We start from the raw sequence: 21,888 nt of genomic DNA, 5'->3' as shown, positions 1-21,888 counted from the left end.
ATTGGCAGGTAGGAGCTGGCAGTATCTGCTCAGGATGAGGTTTATCAGTTTGCCAAGCAATGAGCAGCAGATAGAAGAAGGGTGTGGAGATGTGTCTTTTAAGAGAAAGAGCTGAGACTGACACACAACAGTCAGCTGCTAAGGAAAATAAGCAAGGATTGGAGGGATTAGATGATGGAGGTGGACAAGGGTGGAGGACCATGCTTTGCAGCAGATCACCTCTGCAAACTGTCCTTATAGCTCAATACTCTGCCATGGTCCAGGGGAGGAAGAGCAATTGCCATAGATCCATGAAGAGATTTATTTATCCCAAGATGATAAGCATGTGCCCTCAATCACCAATGGATTCCAAACATCCACATGTGGATCCATGTGTGAACCTGAAATGTTCAAAGAGCACTCAAGTCCTAAGAACCCCAGGAAAAGGCCTTCCTCAGTGCCACACATCTTGACATTTTTGGACTTCTCCTACCCAATAGCATCATTCAGCACTATGAAATAACCATCACACTCAATGTGAGTGCACAAAACTCATATGGGCAACGACTGGGATGAGGCTTGTACAGGACATGCTACTCACACAGTTTTCTTCCAAAACTAAACAAGTAGGAACTTCTTGGACTTAGGGGTGGGAAGATGATTCTGGCGTACCAGATAAATGGGGGGGGGGGGGGGGAAGACAGCGCCAGACATGTTTGAGCTGATGACTGAAGTCATAAAGCACATTTCATGGACCATCCCACCAGCACTTCCAGCAGATTACAAGAGGCTGCTGCATTCCCAACTCCCTGCAGAGTTTCCCAGCATTGTGTGTGTGCGTGCGTGTGTGTGTAGATAATCAAAGTTTCTATTTTCTCCTGCCTACTTAAGACAGTCTTTCAGCGTGCATCCTCCTACACTGCTATTTTTACCTGCTCCTAATCAGTGTGTTCTCAAACATCGAGACTCATAGAAGAGCAGTTCAACTCCTTCAGAGCACAGCCCACGACACTGAGTAATACCTGCACGGCAGCTCTTCTCCCAACACCCAGGGCATCGTGCCTTGTACAGCACTGGGGAGAGGATACTGACACACAAAAGAAAAAAGCTGGGTTAGCTTTTTCACTGCATTGTTTTCTCCTGTCTTTTTCCTCTCCTCCCACCATAAAACTTTTCCCTAATAATGTTTTGCGGGACAGAGCGAACTATCCACAAGGCTCAGAGTGCTCCCATACAGCGGGGAAGCCCAGCTGCTGCAGTGGGGACCTTCAACATGATCCTCAACAAGATCTTCCAGTCTGAACTAAGAAAGGACAGGTTAAAGCCACTGGCTAACAAATATTCTTAAAAGAAGAAAAGCAGGGAGGGGGCTAGGACAGAGAAACAAATGCCAAACCCAGTTCAACAAGGGGTAATGGGCTGGAGATGAGTTTTGCTCACACAATAAAGAAGACTTGTACCAAAAGTAAAGGAAGCGTGGACTCTTGACTATTGCAAGGAGAAATATAGCACAACCTGCGGAAAAAAAGATACACCAATTATTCAATTTTTGAGAAGACATTTGAAAAGTATCTCATTTCTGATCTCCCTCTCTCCAAGAGAGCAGAACAAGAAAGCACAGGCTGAGAGGGGTGTTATCCCTCACAGCCTCAGTCAGAGTCCCGGCTAGCACTGCAAACAGATTTGTGGCAGTCTGAGCCAGGTGTCCCCCTGCCTTCTCTGCTCATTGCCAGCTGTATCAGTCTGAGTCCAGATGCTTTACCACAGGCCTTGAGAAAAATTCCCATTGCAGTCTGGCCATGTTAGGTCACGGACGCTGAGAAATCAGCATGGCAAACAGCCTGCTTTTAAACTCATGTTTAGAGGCTGGCAAGAAACTGCAAAGCTTACCATTCTTACTATTTATGGGTTTTCACCACCCTGCACCCTTGCTCTGAAAACACATTAAGTTCCTTCCCCGGTTTTTAAGAATAGACAGAACTTCCCTTGAAATAGTCCTTAATTTACCTGATTTTGCAAGCCCTTTCTTCTCTTTCATCAGCATAAAGAAATAATCTCAAAAGAACCAAGACCCAAAGCTCCTAGACAACATTTGTAACGGAGAACTGGCTCCACTGCCCCAAACCCAACCACAAAGTCTTTGAAGACAGCCCCAATAAGAGATGTGGCCAGCAAGGACCAGGTCACACCAGATCAGCCACAAGTACCTCATTTGAGAAAGGTGGCGTCTTTGTCTGCACATGAATACTCTGAGCAAATCTCAGCTTCCTGTCAACACACACTATTTAAACCTCTGACATTTTAAAAGTTGACCCTATGGATTGATTGCAAGCAGTTCAATATAAACATTCAGCACATGATACTTGATATTTAAACTTCCTAGCTTAGATTATAAGAGTTGACAGATTTATTTATGACTGAAGCTGATTGGAAAGTATTTTGTGCTTCCATTTCAAGTTTCAACATTTCCCCTATTTTTGTACACATTTGTCATACATTTTTTTTTAAATTGCTCAAAATATTTAAAACTTTTCCCAGCACTGCGCAATCAAAACCCAAAGCAATTTCCTAAGAAAAAGCCATAAAGCACTCTGTTATAAAGTCCTTTGACTAAAATTGAAGCTTTCCAAGAAATATTCCATTTTTCTTAGAAAAATCGATCATACCGATCACAAAATTACTATTGATGTATTTTTCATTCTCATCTCCATAAAACTTGTGGTATTGGTTTTAGTTCTAGTTTTGAAGTGGGAATAAGTATGGCTTAAGTAAAGATTCTCTCAATTTAATATTTTTCATAAAAACAGTAGAGAGTCCTACTAAAATATTAGTCCTACTAAAAGGTTATTTTTAATATTTTTCAATGATGCCTCCTAAAAATGAAAAAAAAAATCAAAGCTACTGTCACTTTAGATTACATATTAATAAAGCATTTTAATAGCTTTTCATTGTGCCTTCCTTTTTTCTTCCTCTGTCTAGCTGCAAAAAGAACAAAGCAATTTTGGGGAAGACACTTCAACATCAATTTTTAATATGTAGTTTTCTAACAAAATATTAATGCTCCTTACCGCAGTTTACTTCCTTATGAACACCAACACCAGCAACGAAACATGTCCAAGATCAACCCAGATAAATTCACTCTGCTTCACTTGGGCTCTCCTTTGCCCAAATTCTCAGCCATTTCTCAGTCAGCTCAGACATCAACACTTGACTTCCCCCAAGGAGGCTCTCCCAGTGCTCTCTTCCCCAAACCAAAACAAAGAGGCAGTAGACTGCATGCTTCAAACTCTTTACCGTTGCATTAAATTAGAATTTACATAAGTGATAGAAGGATAACACCACTGAAAGACTACACTTAACTTGCAGGGCAATATCTCAAGAGATCAGAAGTCACACAGGTAACGTTACAATCCCCAGGCACCTTTTTATACTTTCTCTTTATATTCAGGTCTTGCTGCAGCTGTAACATGGATGCAAGGAACTGCATGGGGACAGAGTCCTCCCCCAGGCACCTGACCCAAATCAGACCCAGCTGGCTATGCCTAAGTTAGGAGCAACCAGCAATCCATGCCTGGGAGCAGATCATTTTTCCCCTCTGTGTCCTTATCTTTGCACTTTGGAGTAGGGAAAACAACCAAGGAACACTTTATTCTGTCACATTCCAGTAACATGCACATAAATATGTAAAACAAACGAGACGTCATCTGGAAATTCAGAAGAGCTGGGCAATATCTTTACTGAGACAATCCCCCCGTAAGTGCATTTCACAGCCTAAGACTACAATGAAAGTGAAAGCTAAAGAAAGATGAGTCAACTCCTGTTTATTTTTTCAGTAAGCAAGGCTTCAGACCAAGCCCTGGGTGGTTGCAATTACATCATACCCTCTTACAGTGATGAGCAAAATCTGTTTTGTAGCAAGTGGAAACAGGCTGATAATGTCTGATGGCAAAACATAAGTAGTAAGCACCAGAAGCAAGTGCTGCAGATAAACAAGAGGGAGGTGTTTCTACCAGGATGGATCTGCTACCAGCAGATAGAGGGGTCAGGTTGGCATGTTCACTCAACACATTATCTGCTTGGATCTCTCTGTTTATAGTCCAGAAAGTTTACATACAGCTTCTATCCTTGAAATCCAATTAATCTATTTACTACCGTCAGTTCTGTCCAACAAACCCTTATATTGCAGTGAAAGCTATTTTACTATAAAGCCTTGCCTCCGAGCTGAAGTGGTTTTATTTCTCACAGTAGGTTCTTACACTCTCCAAAACCAATGACACAAATCCAAATATCCCCTCTATGCAGTCACTGTGGCATATGTTTATTACCATCAGAGAAACACCTCTGAGGTTAAACAGGGCTGCGAGCTTCAAGATTTTTCCCATGTTGTGAAAGTAGATATCTCTTTGAGCTCCTCCGTGGATTTCAATGCCTCACTGTCCGTATAATCAATGGGAGCCTGGCCAACAGTGGCCAAGTGCAGGCTGACCAAGCAGTTCTGACACTGCCTATCAGCGAGCCCTGATTTGGGTGCCAATTTCTGTAGCCCTCCTAGACTTGGACTTTGCTATCACCCACCACCCCTACTCCCACTTTCCCAATTTTCCTGCTTGGCTCCCAAGGGGTTCTCCTCCCTTAACCACCCAGCCATTATTAAAGACCCCAACAGTTCCCTCTCCCTTCCCTTTCCACAGAACATCTCCCCTTGTGTCTGGGGATTATTGGCCAACTTCTGCTGAGAACTGTTAGTCACAGGCAGAAGAGATATTGGCATTTTCTCTTCCTGTTGTATTTTCTTTGTGGGTGAAATACCTGAGAGAGACTGAAGTCAGCTCTGGCCCCCTGGTGCTCTCCTTGCCTCTGCCTGGTTCTGAGATAGGCTGCTCAAAGCCAGCTGAATCAACAACTAGCCATAGGAAGCACCTGCTTCCTCTTACTCCCCACAGCACTCTGCCAATTTCCCTCATACCCCCCGGTGCCCTGGGATCCCATCCCATCAGCAGCCTGGGAGCCCAGCTGAGACCACTGATTCCTCTCCAGACACTGCTGTGAGGCTCATCAGCTAATCAAGCAGTGCAAAGCCCTGGGGAAGCTAAGTGTCATCGCTGAGGATATGTCAGCCGTGAGGATATATGGAGAAAAATCTTCCACTGTACTTCTCCTCTAACACAACTGTCTCACAAGAGTCACATTTTGCTCTCTGCTAAGCCTGGTGCTTCCACCACAGTTAGATGTCTTCTCTGCATCTGTACAAGTTCTTGTTCCACAAGCTCGTACACATTCTTGCCTAGAGGAGAGGCACTCTTGAATTCTCAAACCTTCCCTAGAGTTGGTGTCCCCGACTTAGAAAAGTCCACCTAGAAAGCAACACAGGTTATAGATGTTCTTAGTTGAAAACATTCCTCACCCTGCTATCGTGCGCTACCTGTGTTATGAGTCAACAACCAGCGACCCCGGTACGTGGCACCATGTTCCTGATCAGCTCACAAGCAAAGTGAGCCCAGATTGGAGCCGTCCAGACTTCTGCCTGACTGTGCCGCTTATTGATGCCTTCCAAAAGTTCTTCTTTGAAGACAAGCTGCGATCTCATGGATCACAGCAAGCACAGAACAAACCTCTCTGGTACAAAAGGTAAGAGACAGTTAAATGGCCCAAGGGTGAACTGTCCATATTTTGTGTCTGAAGGATGGAGTAAAGCCTGGGAAGCTGCATCTCTCCTTTTCCATTACATTACTGCTGCTTCTTCCCCTCTGGATGGGCAGGGTAGCTTATCAGCAGGATTTTAGAAACAAGACTGGACTAATGCTTCCTCCTCCAGTAGATTACCTACAGATAAATAACATGTAGACTAATGCTCTCTCAACAAGGTTAAGGTGGTATATCTATTCGCTTTAATATTACTACCACTTAATCCACTTTTATGACAGTTTAATGCTAGATGCTATTTTAAGACCGTTCTTCAGTTAGCATATATAGGAGAGGCATTATTAGCAATTTTCTTTCCATTCTTATTTAATGAAGTTTAAACATTTTTCCAGGAATCTAGGATTCATATGTAGCCCTGGGCTTATTTTGCCCTTGTTCATATTGGTTTTGCCTGATCCTCCTCAGAATCACTCTTGACTTCGCTAGATCTGAGAGCTGCACGCAGTCTGACTTCATCCCACAGCAGGGTCTGCAAGGTGCAATTAAACCACTCACCTCCAGGTGAAGTTAAGGGTTCCCTCCCCCGTCAGCTTTCTGCAGTCCACATCCTTTGGCTCCTGAGCAAAGATTCAGACGTTTGGCTCCTGCAGTTAGAAAGCTAGCCATCCTAATCCAGGCGATTTTGGACATGACCAAGGTTCTTTTTTGCAATTTGCCAGGTCACCTTAAACTTTCCTAGTCTAAGATATGCAGCTAGGAGTTCCTCCTCTAGCTTCATACCCTGTAAACCAGAACAGTAATAGCACTTCTCCCGCTTCCTACTTCAATCTCCTTCTCAAAGAGTTTCTAACTTATAATCAGACAACATTTATATGCGTATTACGTACATCTCCAGGTGCGGATTCATGAATTAAATCTTTCATAATACCTCAGGAGACATGCAAATATGAAAATACTTGCTTTGGACTTTGGATAGAGCATTTCAGTAGGAAAATTAAATAAAATAGGAAAAACGCTGGGAGGAGGAAGAAAACATGCTGGTTGGCAGTAACAAACAAGCACGCCTTACAGTCTTTTCCCAGTTGCTTGGCGCACCAGAGGGGCACACCAGAGAGCAAGGGGGTAGTTGGGCAAGTTGCTTGAAGGGATGCTTCCAGAACAGTAGTTTTAGGTTGATAGGGGGAACCTCTGATACATGCCCACATCTTCACTATCCTGCACCAGTATTATTATGTACCAGTATTATTCTGCCCTGAATAAAATCCAGGGATACTTCAGACAATATTTACTCCATCTAAAGGGATTAGCAGAAAAAACAATTGCTGAAACAAAGAGAGACCTTCACCTTCACGCCACTTTTATTTGCTACATCCATGAACAAAACAGGTCAGGGTCTATTTGCTGGTCCAGAGACCACTTGGTACGTCTAGGTCTGACTTCACCTAGCTAAACTTTCCTCCTCCCCAAGACAAAGTGATCTCATCCATGCTGCCAGAGAGAACCATCTTTGGGCCACCCTGTCCCATAAACCAGACAAAGTCAGGCCTGGAAGTTCAATAGCAGGGGACAGAGCCATGCTGCGGGGGACACCAAGAGCTAAACCAGCACACTCACACACCCGGTCAACAGCCGGGGGCAACCTCAGCACTGCTTGGAAAGCAAAAAGATAAGGGTGGGAGCCGGGGTCCCACAGACAGAATTTGCCACCATTCACGAGGCCACAACCACAAAGCAACCCGAGCAGAGTCACTAGCTTCAAGCTAGGTCATCTTAAACTTTTCCAGTCTAAGATATGCAGCTAGGAGGTTTGTGTCTGTCCCAGCAAAAAATCTGGTCCACAGAGAGCGAAGCGCCCTGCCCAGATTTCTTTGGCAAGAACCGCCAGGTGATGCCTGAAGAGGACAAATAAGCCAGTCGCAGTAAAGAAGGCGACAGCACGACAAGGTTGTTATGCTCAGGCAGCAGCAATTGCAGTCAGCCCTGTGCCTGGCTTTCCCAAAAACCTTTCCCTTTAAATGCAATCTTCCCACTACAGGGAACCTGACTCTGACAGAGAGAAATAACCTCTGTTCTGTTTCCTGGTTGTGCTTTGATAAAGAGAAGAGAGTTGAGCTAAGCAGTGGCAAGACCTGATCATCCTTCCTGCTTTCATTCTGCCCCTCAAATTAACAAAAATTACTTTTGAAAAACTGTCAAAAAAGCAAAACAAAGCCCACATGTAACTCTTCAGATAAAAACAATTTTGAAGTCTGACACATGTAGTTCTGCAGGCACAGTGGATATTAATAATTCAACAAAATATTATAGTCATTACTATATTTTGCAATATCACAACAGCACGTTTTAGCAGAATTCCTCTCCGAATCTCATTGCAACTGCCATTAATAAATAAAATGCAATTCACTGTTTTAAATGTGTTGTTTAAAGGCTAAATATTTCATCAGAACTAATTCATTTTAAATAATCAGACTAGGACTCTCCTTGCAGCACCAGGAGAGATCTCCAGCTCCACACACTCTCCACATTTAGAAATGAAATTACGTTTCAAAAAGGAAGTCAGAAATTTAATTCAGCTGGAATATTTTAGACTACAACCCCCTGCAGACTGATGGGATCACAGTTACAAAGTCTCACAGCTTTCCTAGGCTGTTTGTGTGACCTAGGAAGATAAAAATTGGGAAAAAATAACAGTAGAATGGATTACATTTATTGCCTGCCTTAAACACCGGCCCACACCTGATTCTCAGCAGGAAGGAGAAAAAGAAAGAGCATCTTCGTCCAAACCTCAGCTGCCAATCCTGCAAACAGCAGCGCCCATCCAGGGTCTTTTCAGCAGTCTCAGAGGGCTTTGCAAAGAAGGACGGTTTCCTCTCATGGATGGGGAAACTGAGGCACACGGGGAACAGCCTGCCAGCTGTTAATGGAAAGGCTAAAGGAGCAGCTCACATTTCTCTGCCATGTACAAGCATGCACGTGAGCTCTACCCCACTGCCTCCAAAGGCACACGAGTGTCCATTTCAGTTGCAACTTGGAGGTGGAAGAAAACAATCATCATTTAAGCAAAATAAAAGCATTTGCCAAATATTTTCTTGGATCGAAAAAATGGGAACAAGTGATCTAAGTCTGCAGTGACACCCCCCTTCGCTCTTAAACCCAAACAGCCTCCAAGCCATAAAAGGGAAAAATATTACCAAACCCTTACTAAGACGACAAAAACAAAAAAAAAACTCCTGACAGGTTGTGTTTACCCCTTGGCCACCTCCAGAACAGCAAGCACTGCTGACTGGCAGGCTGCTGTCAGCGGGGCGATCCCAGGGATTAAGGCAAAGCAACACGACCTTACCTACGGGGCGTGCTCACGCTCTGTAACGCCTGTGTGTCCACCGAGCCCGCTGCTCCCCTCCAACAGGAGGATGGAAACACCGCTACACCTTCGTTTCACCAACGCCATACTCTGGCATAATGCAGAAAACCAGAGTGGGTAGTATTTTCAAGCATGACTTTTTACAGTAAAACGGCAGTAAATAAAAAGGCCTGCATATCTTACAGCTCTTCTAAGTTACGCTGAATTTATTTTTGTAAGTATATGACTATAAATGTTTCATTTTAACCTTTTAAATTTTTTTAAAAAAGCTTTTCTACACAAACATTCCTTAAAAATTAGTTTTGTTTTTTAATCAGAATGCCAGCCTGGTCTGAGTCAGGATCCAGGGAGGGCTGTCAGGGTGGTGATGGGAGCTGGGGACTAAGCCCACATTATTTGTCTCGTCAGCCACCCCATACACATTCAAAAGCACCAAGCTGGGCAGCAAGCTATTTGCAAAACTGTGTATTATGTAAACTGGATAACGCCAGGCACCGCTGTGCCACCGAGCCATGTCAGATATGTGACACTGGGAATAGGCGGACTTCTGGTCCTGTCCAGCACATCCGATCTTATGTTTCTGGGCACAAGGCCAAAGCCCATTAAACTCAACAGAAATGCAAAGGATTCGCTGGCTTTGAATCTGATCTTGTATGACAAGCACCACGAATGGCGAGAGGTATTTAACCTGTCAAGGAGAAGAGTTAAAGGGAAGTCGCTAATAAATACACCACCTTCACTGCACCGCCTGCTTGTGCTTTGAGCCATTCAACCTCAGAGCTAAGGAGCCTTAACTCCCGAGCCAAAGCTCAGATGACCTCTGGGAAGGCGAGCCAGCAGGACTCGAGCTTGTGGGGAGCCCAAACCCAGCAGCAGTGAAGGACCAGCACAGCACAGCTAAATCTGGCCACGGCCATTGCTGTGCCGCGTGAACGTTGCTTGGTGGGACTTCGCAGCTGAAGCCCTAATCAGCTGCACATTGAAGCTACTTCCAAATGGCTGCTTTCCTGGACTACTAGACCCTTTCACGAGACAGCTCCACCGTGCAGGTCAATGGCTTGTAACACTCGGTAATTCATCAGAGCATTAATGCTTTTCTGGTTGCTCTCCATGATGAAGCACAGGTTGAAGGACAGCCACGCAGATGGAAGAGGCTTTCAATTTTCATCCTGTCTAAGCCTGCCAGCAGCATAGAAGGGAAAGCACACAGGACTAATTCTGCTCTTACTGACACTCCACCAGTGTATCACCACTGACTTCGAAGATATTGTTGCTGTACTCCAGCATCAAGATGATGAAAGATAAGCCCTTGAAATAAAACATGCTGCTTTGGCAGAAACCATTGCTTCATCAAACCAGGATCCTTATCAAGGCAAGTGTTTTTGATGATACCAAGGAATTAAACCAAGCCCAGAAGTTTCATTCAAGAGAGCAGCAAAGGGAGCCCAAAGGGTTCCAGTGTCAGGTTACTCTGATCTGAAGTGCCAGGAGCCAGAACAGCATTTCCAGCCTGGCAAAGGGATCGCTCACAGCACTTGGGCTGTCTGGCCAAGCCTGTGCACTGCTCCTCCAGCCGGCCAAAAATAAAATTTCCCACAGCAGCAATTTGTCCAGCAAGTACACAGAAGTCTGCAGTCCCAGCTCCAGGCTATAGCACAGAGCAATGCTTAAAAGTTTGTCTTGCTAGCTTATTTCAAACTGCTCCTCTCCTTCATCTTCCTTCCAGGAAGGTGGTTGGGATCTCTCAAAAGAACAGCCCCTTGTGAGCAGCAAAGGCGTTTAGCACAGCAGTGAGCTGAGAGCACACAGATGCCTGAAAGGCACTGAGAAATAGCACGCACAGTAGGAATCGGCACCTGTCCCTGCACAGGACCAGGACCAGCACACTAACATTTCGAATGTATTTTCACATTCGAAAAAAAAGTTTTCATTAGAAATAGCCTCAAAATACAGAGCCTTGGCAAGCACAGCTCAGCAGTTCTCACCCCACAATACCCAAATCACTGCTGGCTGGGGAACATCCATGTTCCTGTGACCCAGGCACATGCCAAGGCACTCCAGCTGACTTGCACTTGAACATCCAGGCTTCCCACCAATGCAAGACAGGGAGAGTGATACTTGTCTACACGGTGGCAATATCTCAGTCTTCCTCCCTCAAGCTGCAGACTGAGTAATAGTCCCCACAATAATAAAAAAAAAAAAAAACTTCTGTCCCAAGCTCAGGAGAATAGAAAACAAAACTCAGAAAGAATGAAATAATAATGGCATGAAGCAAAAGAGATACACAGAGACCCACACTGGCAAAACTACGGCTGCACACCGCAATACTCCCATTAGGATCCTGTTGGCACTAGTGTAAATCAAACTGTCTGTGCAACACCAGCATAAAATCACCGTGAGCTGAACAGCATCCCTTGGAAGGGTAACACACATTTACTGACATCCTTCCCCTCCCTTCAGCTAATGGCAGGACAGACCATTTAACCAGTGGTCTAAAGCTTCAGCTTGCATGACAGCAATTTATACACCCCGGCAGGTGAGAATGAACCATTCAACTCCTTTGACCTAAATAAGTAGGAGAAAAGCCTCCTGACAGCATTGCTCTGCCCAGGTCTGAGATGCCTCCAAGCATTGCTCAGCCTAACCTGAATTGACCATGTCCCAGCCACTAACGCAGTCTCCACCTAATTTCTTTCCTCCCTTCTCTCCCCGTGGGGTTTATGCCTAGCCCCAAAGCAGCGCAGCATCAAAATACTGCCTGAGTTGCCAGTAGTTGTGCCTGCCTTGCTCAGGGGTCATTTTTCTCCCCTCTTTTGGTGCTAATTCCTTCTGTTTGCTTTGTTCTCCAACCCTGCCCTAGGCAGCAGCTGCCATAGCAGAAGGATGCACCAGGAAAATTCATCAGTATAAGTCAAGCACAAGCCTGCCTCTGGAGGGAGAGCATTTAAATAAAGAATGAACCTGAAATAGCTACCAGCTTCCCTGTAGCCAGAACTATCTGTCAGCACAAATTCACCACAGGGGACCGTCATGCGGGAACAAAACCTCTCCTGGCCCCATGTTCAGGAGGAAGCAAGTAAAACTGACCAGTGTGCCAGCTCCCAGACTGGCACGGACCAGCATCAAGAAGACAGAAACAACAGAGAAGGCCACAACTTCTCCATCACAACAAACTCTCTGTAGGAACATCCATGCTGCCTCCTTTTTAGAGAGTTCACATTCTGTAGGTGCAGACAAAATAGAATGGCAAGATTATGCCATCACCTTTATATGCAGCATCCTTTAAAGACAAGATTTGTGCAAGGTGCTGCACATACACCTGAGAAAAGGCATTCTTGCTCCCAAACCCTTACCATTAAACACGATTTTCTACTTATCCCTCAATCACACAATTCCATGTGCATTTTTTAAAAATACTTTTGGCTCAGGACAGGAAGAGTTGCAAGGACAGACCCAGTTAACTGCCAGCTTTCCCACCTTGCCACCACTTCTCCTGATCTCCTGATCAGTTAGATCTGAAGACAAGAGCGCAGCAGAACTGAACCCAGGGAGGGCAAATGCTTTATGCCAGCTTCAAATTCAATATATAAATGACCATGTTCAGCCTAAGGAACTCAGACTAGAACCGAGAGTTGCCAAGATCCTACCACGGCAGACAAAAAACACTCCTAATCCACACTAAAGGCTGACTGATACTGCCCAAAGGCACTGCAAGGGAAGGAGAAGGAAGAAACGTGCAGTGCCATGCGAAGGGATCAGTGCTCATCAGCTGCAGCAGGAGGGTGCACAGGGGAAGTGGAGAAAAAGCTGGCACAATGAGACTGCAGCCCCAGATTATCTCTGGTTACAGAAAAATTAGCTTATCTAGTTCAGTTAGTTATATGCCTAGTTCTATAGTTTTCAGTCATATATCTCCTTACACACATAGACACCTTTAAGTGATTGAAGTGGGATTTCAAAAATTACAGAGGGCCCAGGGAACTGCACTCTGCCTCTCCCATCCTTCTCTCTCACAAGCGTCCACATGCAGCGTTTTGACACCACAGGAGCAGCTGGTCTTGTACCAATGAGCCTGTTAGCTACTAAGGGCAATAAATGCAACAGACAACCCTGACAGCGTTAGGAAAGGTGCTTCCCCATGAGCCATGACATGGAGACAACAACCCTGCATGCTTTCACACTCGCATCAGCTCACTTCTGCCTCCTCACGCGTGCCGCAGGTCAGCTCGTGCCTCCTGCCCTCACCTCCTCTACGATGAACAAGAAGTCTCCGCAGTTCATCCAGCCCCCAGCCTGAAGACAGCCTCCACCAGTCAGCGACTTTCTTGCCTGCCAACTTTTGTCTCTGGGGAAGAAGGTGAGAATCTCCCATTTTACAGAAGACAGGGGGCTTTCAAATGGACCAGTATTTCAATTTACCATGTACCATTCAATGTCATTCTTCAGGGTTAGAGTTAGACCCGCCTCTTTCCCTTCTTTGTGAGTTTTCACTCCAACACCTTCTCCCCAACCTATTTATTGTCAATCTCCAGTAGCATTACAGGAAGCCCAAACTTAAAACAAAAGCAAAACACGCACACAGCAAAGAGTCACTAGAATATTCGCTCGGTGCAGCTCAGAAAGGCAGGCTTTGTCACTTGCAGTATGCGAGGCAGGAACAAGTAATGAAGATAATCTTTAATTAATTAAAAGCAAGGAAGGGTAGAATTGAGCCTGGAACAAAGAGATGCAGTACAAGCAAACTGAAAATGCTACACTGCCAGCGATGTTGCCTTTTGATTAAAGGAACAGTTTCCAGGCAGGCTGGCAAAAAACAACCGTGAACAATATTAATTAAGTAAATTAAGGCCTCCTCAGTGCTGATACTGTAGCTGTGTTTTAGGTTGCCTTCAGAAAGAAATAAAGCTTCCGCTTTGGATGCAACAGATCACATTGCCTGTCTGCTCGTGTACTAGCAGGGGAGGGATAACTCTGAATTCAGTTCAAATTGGTCAACAGATTCCAATGGGGGGTGTCACAGACAGTGAATTCCTGCAAGTTCAGTAAATATAATGAGCTGGGTGGAGAAGCAGGTCCCAAACTAACGTCTGACCTGAACCATAAACCAGCCGGTGCCCATTCTCAGAGCCGGCAGGGCTCCAGCTCGTCACCGCACAGCCCACAGCTGGCCGTCGGCACACCTGTAGCGCTCAGCCAACCCACCAGGGTGGCTGCTGCCTCCTCCAGCTGAGCAGCAAAGGGAGGGGTCTCGATAGAGATGAAAAAACACTGATAGATGACTTCTGGAAGATAAATCCATTAAGGGATAATAGATCACAAGTTTCTGTTGCTTAACAAGATGACCAGGCATTTTATTCATTTTCTGATCCTTTGGAGAGTAGGCAACCTCAAAAACACTCAGCAGAAATCATAAGCCACTGAGGGACAACAGCCAGATCTTTCCCAGCCATATTCTGTATTCCACACTTTTTGAACGCCCTCCTGTTTAAGTTTCATCTCCCAGAAAAGTTTGGCTGATGACAGTAGAGCCACCTCTGTTATGTCTCCACACCACCCAGTACGGACACCGTGATTTCATGGGGCTTTCACCTGGTGTTGCTCCACCAGTTACCAAAGCACACTGGAATAAAGATTCTCTCTTCTAAAATAACCGTTCTTTTAAGTATAGCGTGGTTATCATACCTGTTTTCAATCTCCCAGGCAAGCCTTTTTCCAGGCCAGATGGCAAATCTGGTTTTCAGAGACCTCCTGCCTGACACACAGGCCCGTCTGCGTGTCCCCTCTCTCACTGCATGCTGTGAGCAAGGCTTCCTGTGCACAAGGTCACCACGCTCCCTCACTCGCAGGCTCACCAGTCCCATGCCTTGCAGCAGCCTTCAGATACCCAAACAAAAGCAAGAACCCTGTTCCACTACACAGGGCTTGCACTGGTTCAGAGAGTTGTTCTGTCCAGGAGCAGGGCCCAGCCCCAGATACCCCTCTGCAGCCCCATCCACACGTCCACTATCCCAGTCCCCCATCCTGCAGGGCAAGACCGAGAGGGGGAGAATCAGCCCAGACCTCATCCAAGGGGGCAAGAAGATTTGGTTGTCCTGCCTCACACAGGAATCCTTCACCTGTACCTAGTCTGGAGCAGAAACTTTTCCCCACGGGTTGGAAGGTATAATGCAAAGAGTAGGAAAGCCCCTTAAACAATTCTGGAAGCTAACAAGACCCCTGAACCTACTATATTATCCCATAGCAAGACCGCACAGGCAAACAAGCACACCCACCCACACGACCCTTCCATGACCATCATCCCAAATCATTCCAGCCTCCTACAAACAAGCCACATAACCCAGAGCCAGCTCCCACCCCCTTCAGCAGACAGATGCCTCCTGTCTCTGTATCTCCCATGGAAGCCCCAACTCATGGCTCTCACAGCTTCACCATGCCCCCTCTCTCCCAGCTCAAGAGGTGTTGCAATTAAGTTCTTCAACCTGGGAAGCCGTGCTGGTAAAGGGATAAGAACTACAGAGGTGCTCTTAAATCACTTTCAGCCAGAACTTTGCAGTGCTTTAACTTGATCAATCTGTTAACGATTTTAACAGAGCACATTCCACTTTGTTATTAATGAGAGTGGTGTTCTTCCCACTCTTAGCTCGTCTTTTCATCCATTTTTCTTTCTTTCATGTAATCTCTTCTAAACAGAAAATACACCCAGTATGTGAGCGGCATCACAGCTGAAATAAAGCAAGATCTTTGTCCTTAAGGCACCAAATCAATAAGGAACAGGAGTCAGAACAGTTGCCTCCCACCTCTGCTTCTAATCAGGAACACAACCTGGGGCAGATCCCTCCTATCTCTCATGCCTTTGTTTCTCCAAATAAAATGAGGGGCTAACACCATTGACTTTTTTTTCCTTTTAGTAACGTTTAAAATAGCCAGCAAGGAGGCAACTTAAGAGCTTTATATGTGCAGTTCTCTCTGTCATACTACAAGACCAAAATTGGTGAGGTTTGGCCACAAAGGATGGGACCTCTGGAGCAGAGCACTACAAATGCACACCTCATACAGAACCACTATCCCTCCGTCCTCTGGCAGAGGCAGCTCAGGACTGCAGACAGGAGGCCCTGTTCACCTGCACGGAGGCTATTGATCACAGCCGTGGGGGATTTTTTCCAATCAGGCCCAAACAGCGGGGAATGGCTAACAACCAATTAGAGCTCTCATTCTTTCCTCTCTGCACCCCTGAGATCCTCAAGCACTTTTGGCAAGAGCTAAATAATCATGTTTTTATAAATTCTTTTACACCCGACGGCTTTGCAAATATCCATCCCTTTTAAGCCTCAGCAACAGCCCTGTGTATGAGTTAACTCCTCTTTGTAGATGAACCAAGACATGGGGCAATATACATGCCCATTAAGCACACGGGCAAATACTGAAATCATGAAGATGGCCTGCATGCTGAGCCTGCTCTCCTCTGGCACCCCAAGGAAGAACATCTGACCTCAGCCTGTGCTTCTCTCAACCATGAAAGTCAGCAGGAGTGCTGTGCCAAGCCCTTTGCTTCCTCACTGGAGCCCTCTACTGAATTCCCACATGGAGCTCGATGCCTTTCTGGCACGTATCAGCAGCATCACTGGCCACTAAAACGTACCAGCAATACACCTGTTACAGAGTGGTGTATTGTCTAAAGCAGTGCCAAACCAGTTGTTTTTAGGATCCTGAGGCCTTTCATCCATCTCCGAAGTAAGTCATTTGCTGTGGCTCAATCCTAGCTCTCCTAAGTCCCAAATATCTGCTTTAGTCCCAAGGACACGAGTAAGCACAACCACTCCTCCCAAGGTGTAATGCTTTGTCCCACCGTGCAGCAGCTGGTGTGAACCCCAGCCCATTCTGTCCCTCCACACTCACACACAAGAAGAGGAGAGAAGCACAAAAACACTGAGACTTGTGCAACATCCTCACACTGGTCAAAATAACGTGGAGATCTAAGGGGCAGGGACCCATCAGGACAATCTTATCCTCTACAGACCAAGCATGGGAGAGAGGTGCAAATAAATGACTCCCCTGCCCTCAGCACCCAGCTACGCTGGCACAGGAGAGGGAACAGATGGGTGGCAAGTGGGTCTGTCACCAGCTGTCCTGGGGTCTAGTCACAGGTAAGAAAGGGGACAGTGCAGCTGAGAAGGTGGCGAGGACTCGTTGCCGCTGCTTGGCCCTGCGGAGGTTAATGTCATCCTTTCTCCCAAGCCCACAGTGGGGGGTGCTGGGGGGTTTGCAGGCACATAACTTGGGCTGGAGGGGACCCGAGCAGACAAGAGACCCCGTCCTTGGGCCTCACATCTCTAGGAAAAAGCCTAGCAGCAATTAGAGACGACACAGGAGGGAAGTGGCATCAGCCACAAGGCAGGGTGAAATGCTTTACCGCGGCCGAGCGCACGCCAAGACTATTCTCCTCTCTCGCAGAGGGAACCCCGGACAGCAGGAGTTTCGCAGAGTCAATGACTCCGAGCGGGTTTTCATATCAATATTTCAGCAGCGTCTGTCTTTCCAGCATGGATTTCCCAGGCCCCAGCTCCCCTCCCCACCCGCTGCAGTATTTTCCTTCCCTTAGCAAATGCCCACGCTCCCTCTAGCGCCCGGCTCTGCTTTTCACACGCCGGCAACCCAGCACCCTTTCCTGGAGCCTGCACCCCAGGGTGTCCAAATCACGCTGGAGCTAATTAGAAGCGATGCTATTTTGGGCACAGAGGCCCCGTGGTGCTCTGCAGATCTGCCTGGCTGGAGTTTGTGTCGCATATGTGGATAGGAAGGGGAGAACGCAGCATGACAGCCTCGGCGTCGGAGACCCTCCCTGAACGCGAGGCAGCTTTGCCACTTGTTTCAGTGGGAGAGCAATCAGGTCTCCTTCAAGACTGAGAGGGAGGAAAGAAAGAGTGTTTTGATTAGTCAACACCGACCTTCTCTGATTTTCATTGTATGCTGCGGCTCCGCTGACTGTGAGGGCTGGGAATCAACCCTAAAATTTCTCCAGTGGTTTATTCATGTAATGTGTTTAAGACATACAGCCACCCTCTTCAAACACTCAAACTATTCACTTCCCTCACTCTCACAATACCCCATAAATTCAGGAAAGGAAATACTGCCAGGCCCTTCTTTTCGCATGGAGGAAACGTTAACAGTGATGCTGCAGTTTTCCCTGGATGCTGAGGGGAAGTCAGCATTTGGGAACTTGTTTGCCTTGAGCTCCTGCAGAGAGTTTAAGCAAACCAAAAAGTTTGTATGCACAGGTGTCACTTCAGCGTATTTCCCCACTAAGGAGAAAGAAGCTCATCTTCCCAGAGCCCTGAGGCTGCAATCCAGGGAATGTGAAGGACCCACGGGTCTTCTTCCTGTACTGCCCCACAGACAGCTCCTATGTTCCTGGCCTCTACACTCACTTTTCATTCTTACCTTGCACTTTTCACTGCTGTGGGATACCACAGGTTGAATCCTCAACTAGATCCTACATCAATCCTATAACAACTTACGCTAAGGGTCAAACCGAATATTTTTTGCTGGTTTGGAGATCTTCTGCAGTACCATATTCAATACTTCATGAGGAATATGTCATTTAATTTATTCTCCTGAATACAGGCAGGCTGGGCTCTACACCTTCAAACACAGATTCCCACTGGAAGATGAACTTGACCAGATCCCAGCCAAGCCTAAATCTTAAATCCATAACCGATAGGTTTTCTTGCTATTGCCCCGGAACCAGTTAAAACCATGAACTCAGGTTTGGCCTTCAATCTTGAAACAAATTTGGATTTGTAAGAGAGCACCAACTCAGGTAAGCACGCACTGGGAGCTTAAGGACGTGACGCTGTGGTGTGACTTAAGGAAATTCTTGACTGTTTGCGAGACTGGCTCCCAGTGTCCTTTAGTACAATCAGCATTACAGATCTTTGCTTTCTAAGCTGTGCTTTACCCATTAAACAACACTGCTTCCATATTTGTTCTAAAATCTCTACTAACAAATTCAGCTATAAATTTGGACACTGAGAAAGTTGTCTTTCCCCAGTCTTGCATTTAAGTAAATACTTGCCTCATCTCACCACCCCTTGGGGTGAAGTTTCTCCTGCCTAGCATCAACTCTCTTCTCAAACTCATTTTCAAAATATTTTGTCATCTAATTGGATGAACGTTTCCCATTTAAAAAAAAAAATAATTATGGAATCACATAGCTGTTCCTGTTTGCATTTAAATTACTGTGAAAGCTTAGCCACAGATCCTGGGCCTCATCCCTCAGCAGGAGGAAGTCCAAGTAGTGAGGCTCAAAGGGAAACTGCTGGCAGGCACTTGGAACATAAGCAGTTCTGCTTCTGAGCCCTGGGCTATAAGAACTTCAACAGCTTGCTGCCCTGGGCTGGGTAACAAGCTGGGGAATCTGCCAGCTTCACAAGACCCACAAGCAACAGGGGCTATCCACTGGGCATCAACCTGACTTGACAAAGAAACCAGTCTGGAGAGAAATAGCCAGAAGAATACTTTCCAGATGCCTTCCTCCTGCTCTACTGACTCAACATAACCACGAAAGCAATTGCAATGTGAGTTTCATTTTTATTTCCATATCTTCCCCTGGAATATTAATTAAAAATTGATTGGCAAAGTCCTGCAAAATGACTTTAGTGGCAAACTTCATTACCGGGGGTAGTAGAGAAGTGTAAATGCAGCAAGACATTGCGACACAGCCCACACACCTTCAACAGCAGCAACACCACAACATGGCCAAAAGCCATCTGAGAAAAAAAAATAAAAAACAGTCTAGAATAGCAATTAAAATATCTACCAAATGCAGTGCAATTAACGTGATTACTCCTAGAGTGCAAGATGGTGGCAGAGCAAACATTTTAGACTGGAATCCAACCGGACTGCTGGAGCAAATACCCCCGGCTGACAAGTGAACGCAGCACTGTCTGCCTAAAGATTCATTTTGCTGCCTTCGTCCCTTCCAGGCACAGCAGCCCATTTGGGATTGCAAACATTGCCCACCTCGTTCTGCCCATCACGCGCTGCATTGTTAGGCATCTTAATGAAAAACTACCTGGCACGCAGCAAGCCCCTCAGCCTCCCCAGCCTGTAATTCACCGTGGGAGTGAGTAATGTCTCGGTATCAAACCACCAGTACATTAGCAGATCACACCAGAGCACTGCCAACAGCATGCAGAAGAATCATTCCCGGAAGAGCCAGGCTTCGCTGTTCGCGCTTGGACAACTCGCTTGTCACTGCCAGCCCTCAGATCTAGCACGGGGTAAAGCAAAGGGATCTCTGTGAGCAGGAGGGAAAGACTCACAGGAGCCATTCACAGCAGGTCTGCCACCATCATATCATGTCTACATGAGTCTTGAAGGCTATCCTGATGACTTGCTGCACCTTTCTTTCAGGAGAAGCTCTTCCTTAACGTCCATTCAGGCACATCATGTTGCTGTTCCAAACGTTATGTCCTCTCCTACCAAGAAGATAAGCTGCATCTTTCTAACCCTACTTCAGAAAGCTGCTGGCTACTGCAGTACTATTGGCCTCCTCTTCGCCAAACCCTTCTGCCAAAAGCTTCTCACATTCCCAGCCTTGGAGTGAATCTCACAACCACGTTAACTCCCGAGATGAGAGCAGTAGGCTGGCTGGGCTGCGGGTTAAAACAATGCAACTTGTCTGGCAAGATAAAACAAGGCTGCTGCCCAGGTGCTTGCCAGATCTCATCTCACCGTCCCCAACTTGCAGAGCCTGGATCCCACTAAGTACCAACACGCTGCCATTGCCCAAGCAGCAGCTGTATCGCTCAGGTACGCCGTCCTGCTGCAGGTTCATCTTCGGCATTCACTCTGAGATAAAAATACACCCTGCTGACATATATTTCCCATAGCATGAAAAATGCAACCCCTGCAATCATCTAGGAATTTGCCCTGGCTGAAGCAACCTGCAATACTGCACATGCCTTAGGCAAATGCCCTCTCCTGCTCTTGTTGTAGCACTGTAGTGCCTTTTCTCATCTTTAGGTCTGAATTTTGCCTGTGGTTACTAGAAAGAAAGGACATGTATACTGGGATGGGTAAAACACACCATGCTAAGCTGAGCATACCCTTACAGGTAATGGGTTGAAAATGTCCTCTAGTTCAAAGAGAACTAAAAATGTGTATCTTTGCTTCTTACATCGAACAAAACAAAACACTGAATTCGTAGTGCTTCCATCACAGACTAAGCATAGGCAGGATTAAATACTTCCTATAAGCAGCTACATTCAGCCAAGTGATAACTCTGAAACCTAATGACAACTGTCCAACTGGTACCATTGCACTAGTGATCACATCAGCAGAGTGATCTGAGGGAGTACTTTATCCACTGAAGCTTGTGGAAATCTCTTGAAAAAATAAAAATAATAAAAAAAATAAAATCAAGAAACAAGATAGCAAGATTTAACTCTGCAACAACATTAAAGGTAGTGCTACTTCTTTCTGCCGATCCTTATCCTAGAAATCCGTGAGGGAAGCAGGAGGAAAAGATCATCTGAGAAATCAGATTATCTTCACAGGAAGGCTAGAGAGAGCATCTGGTGAGCAGCACGAGGAAAAATTTCATGCAATAGCCTAACCATCTAGAGAGAGGGAAAACAAGTGAAGAGGACACAACTGCTCGGCGAACAGCACGTTGTACTCAGCGTGTCTTTGGAGTGGAATACTTTTTTTAAAAAAAGAAAGGCTTGCAGATCTTCCAAAAGTAATGCTAGCTTACACAAAAAATTCTCCCTTTTTCAGAAAGGTCTTGGCAAGAAAACAGTTTATCTGATCTATACCAGGTCCCTCAATAGCTTCAGTGTCCTCTCAATAAATGCTTCTATGGGACAGACTGATACCTGAGGCCCAAGTACAGCCCACCT

General features: G+C 45.9%; 1 protein-coding gene across 7 annotated transcripts in view; it reads right to left on the bottom strand.

The window, feature by feature from the left end:
• SORCS3 (sortilin related VPS10 domain containing receptor 3) overlaps window positions 1–21,888 on the bottom strand; it is a 313,425-nt gene that overhangs the window by 258,854 nt on the left and 32,683 nt on the right. Inside the window, exon 1 of one of the 7 annotated variants that reach the window (XM_080597775.1) lies at window positions 13,232–13,282. The exons of 4 other annotated variants lie outside the window; for them this stretch is intronic. In XM_080597775.1, the coding sequence (XP_080453901.1) occupies window positions 13,232–13,267 (36 nt within the window). In that variant the 5' untranslated portion in view covers window positions 13,268–13,282. Of the gene's footprint in view, window positions 1–3,400; window positions 4,694–4,788; window positions 6,217–13,231; window positions 13,283–21,888 lie in introns of those variants that run through there. 2 more of the 7 variants (XM_080597778.1, XM_080597787.1) reach the window with 2 other exon arrangements.

Source organism: Anser brachyrhynchus, assembly GCF_964034855.1.
Source record: "Anser brachyrhynchus genome assembly, chromosome: 6".
In the NCBI taxonomy this organism is placed as follows: Eukaryota; Metazoa; Chordata; class Aves; order Anseriformes; family Anatidae; genus Anser; species Anser brachyrhynchus.
The sequence above is the reverse complement of the archived record's forward strand: the minus strand, read 5'-3'. Positions and strand labels throughout refer to the sequence as shown.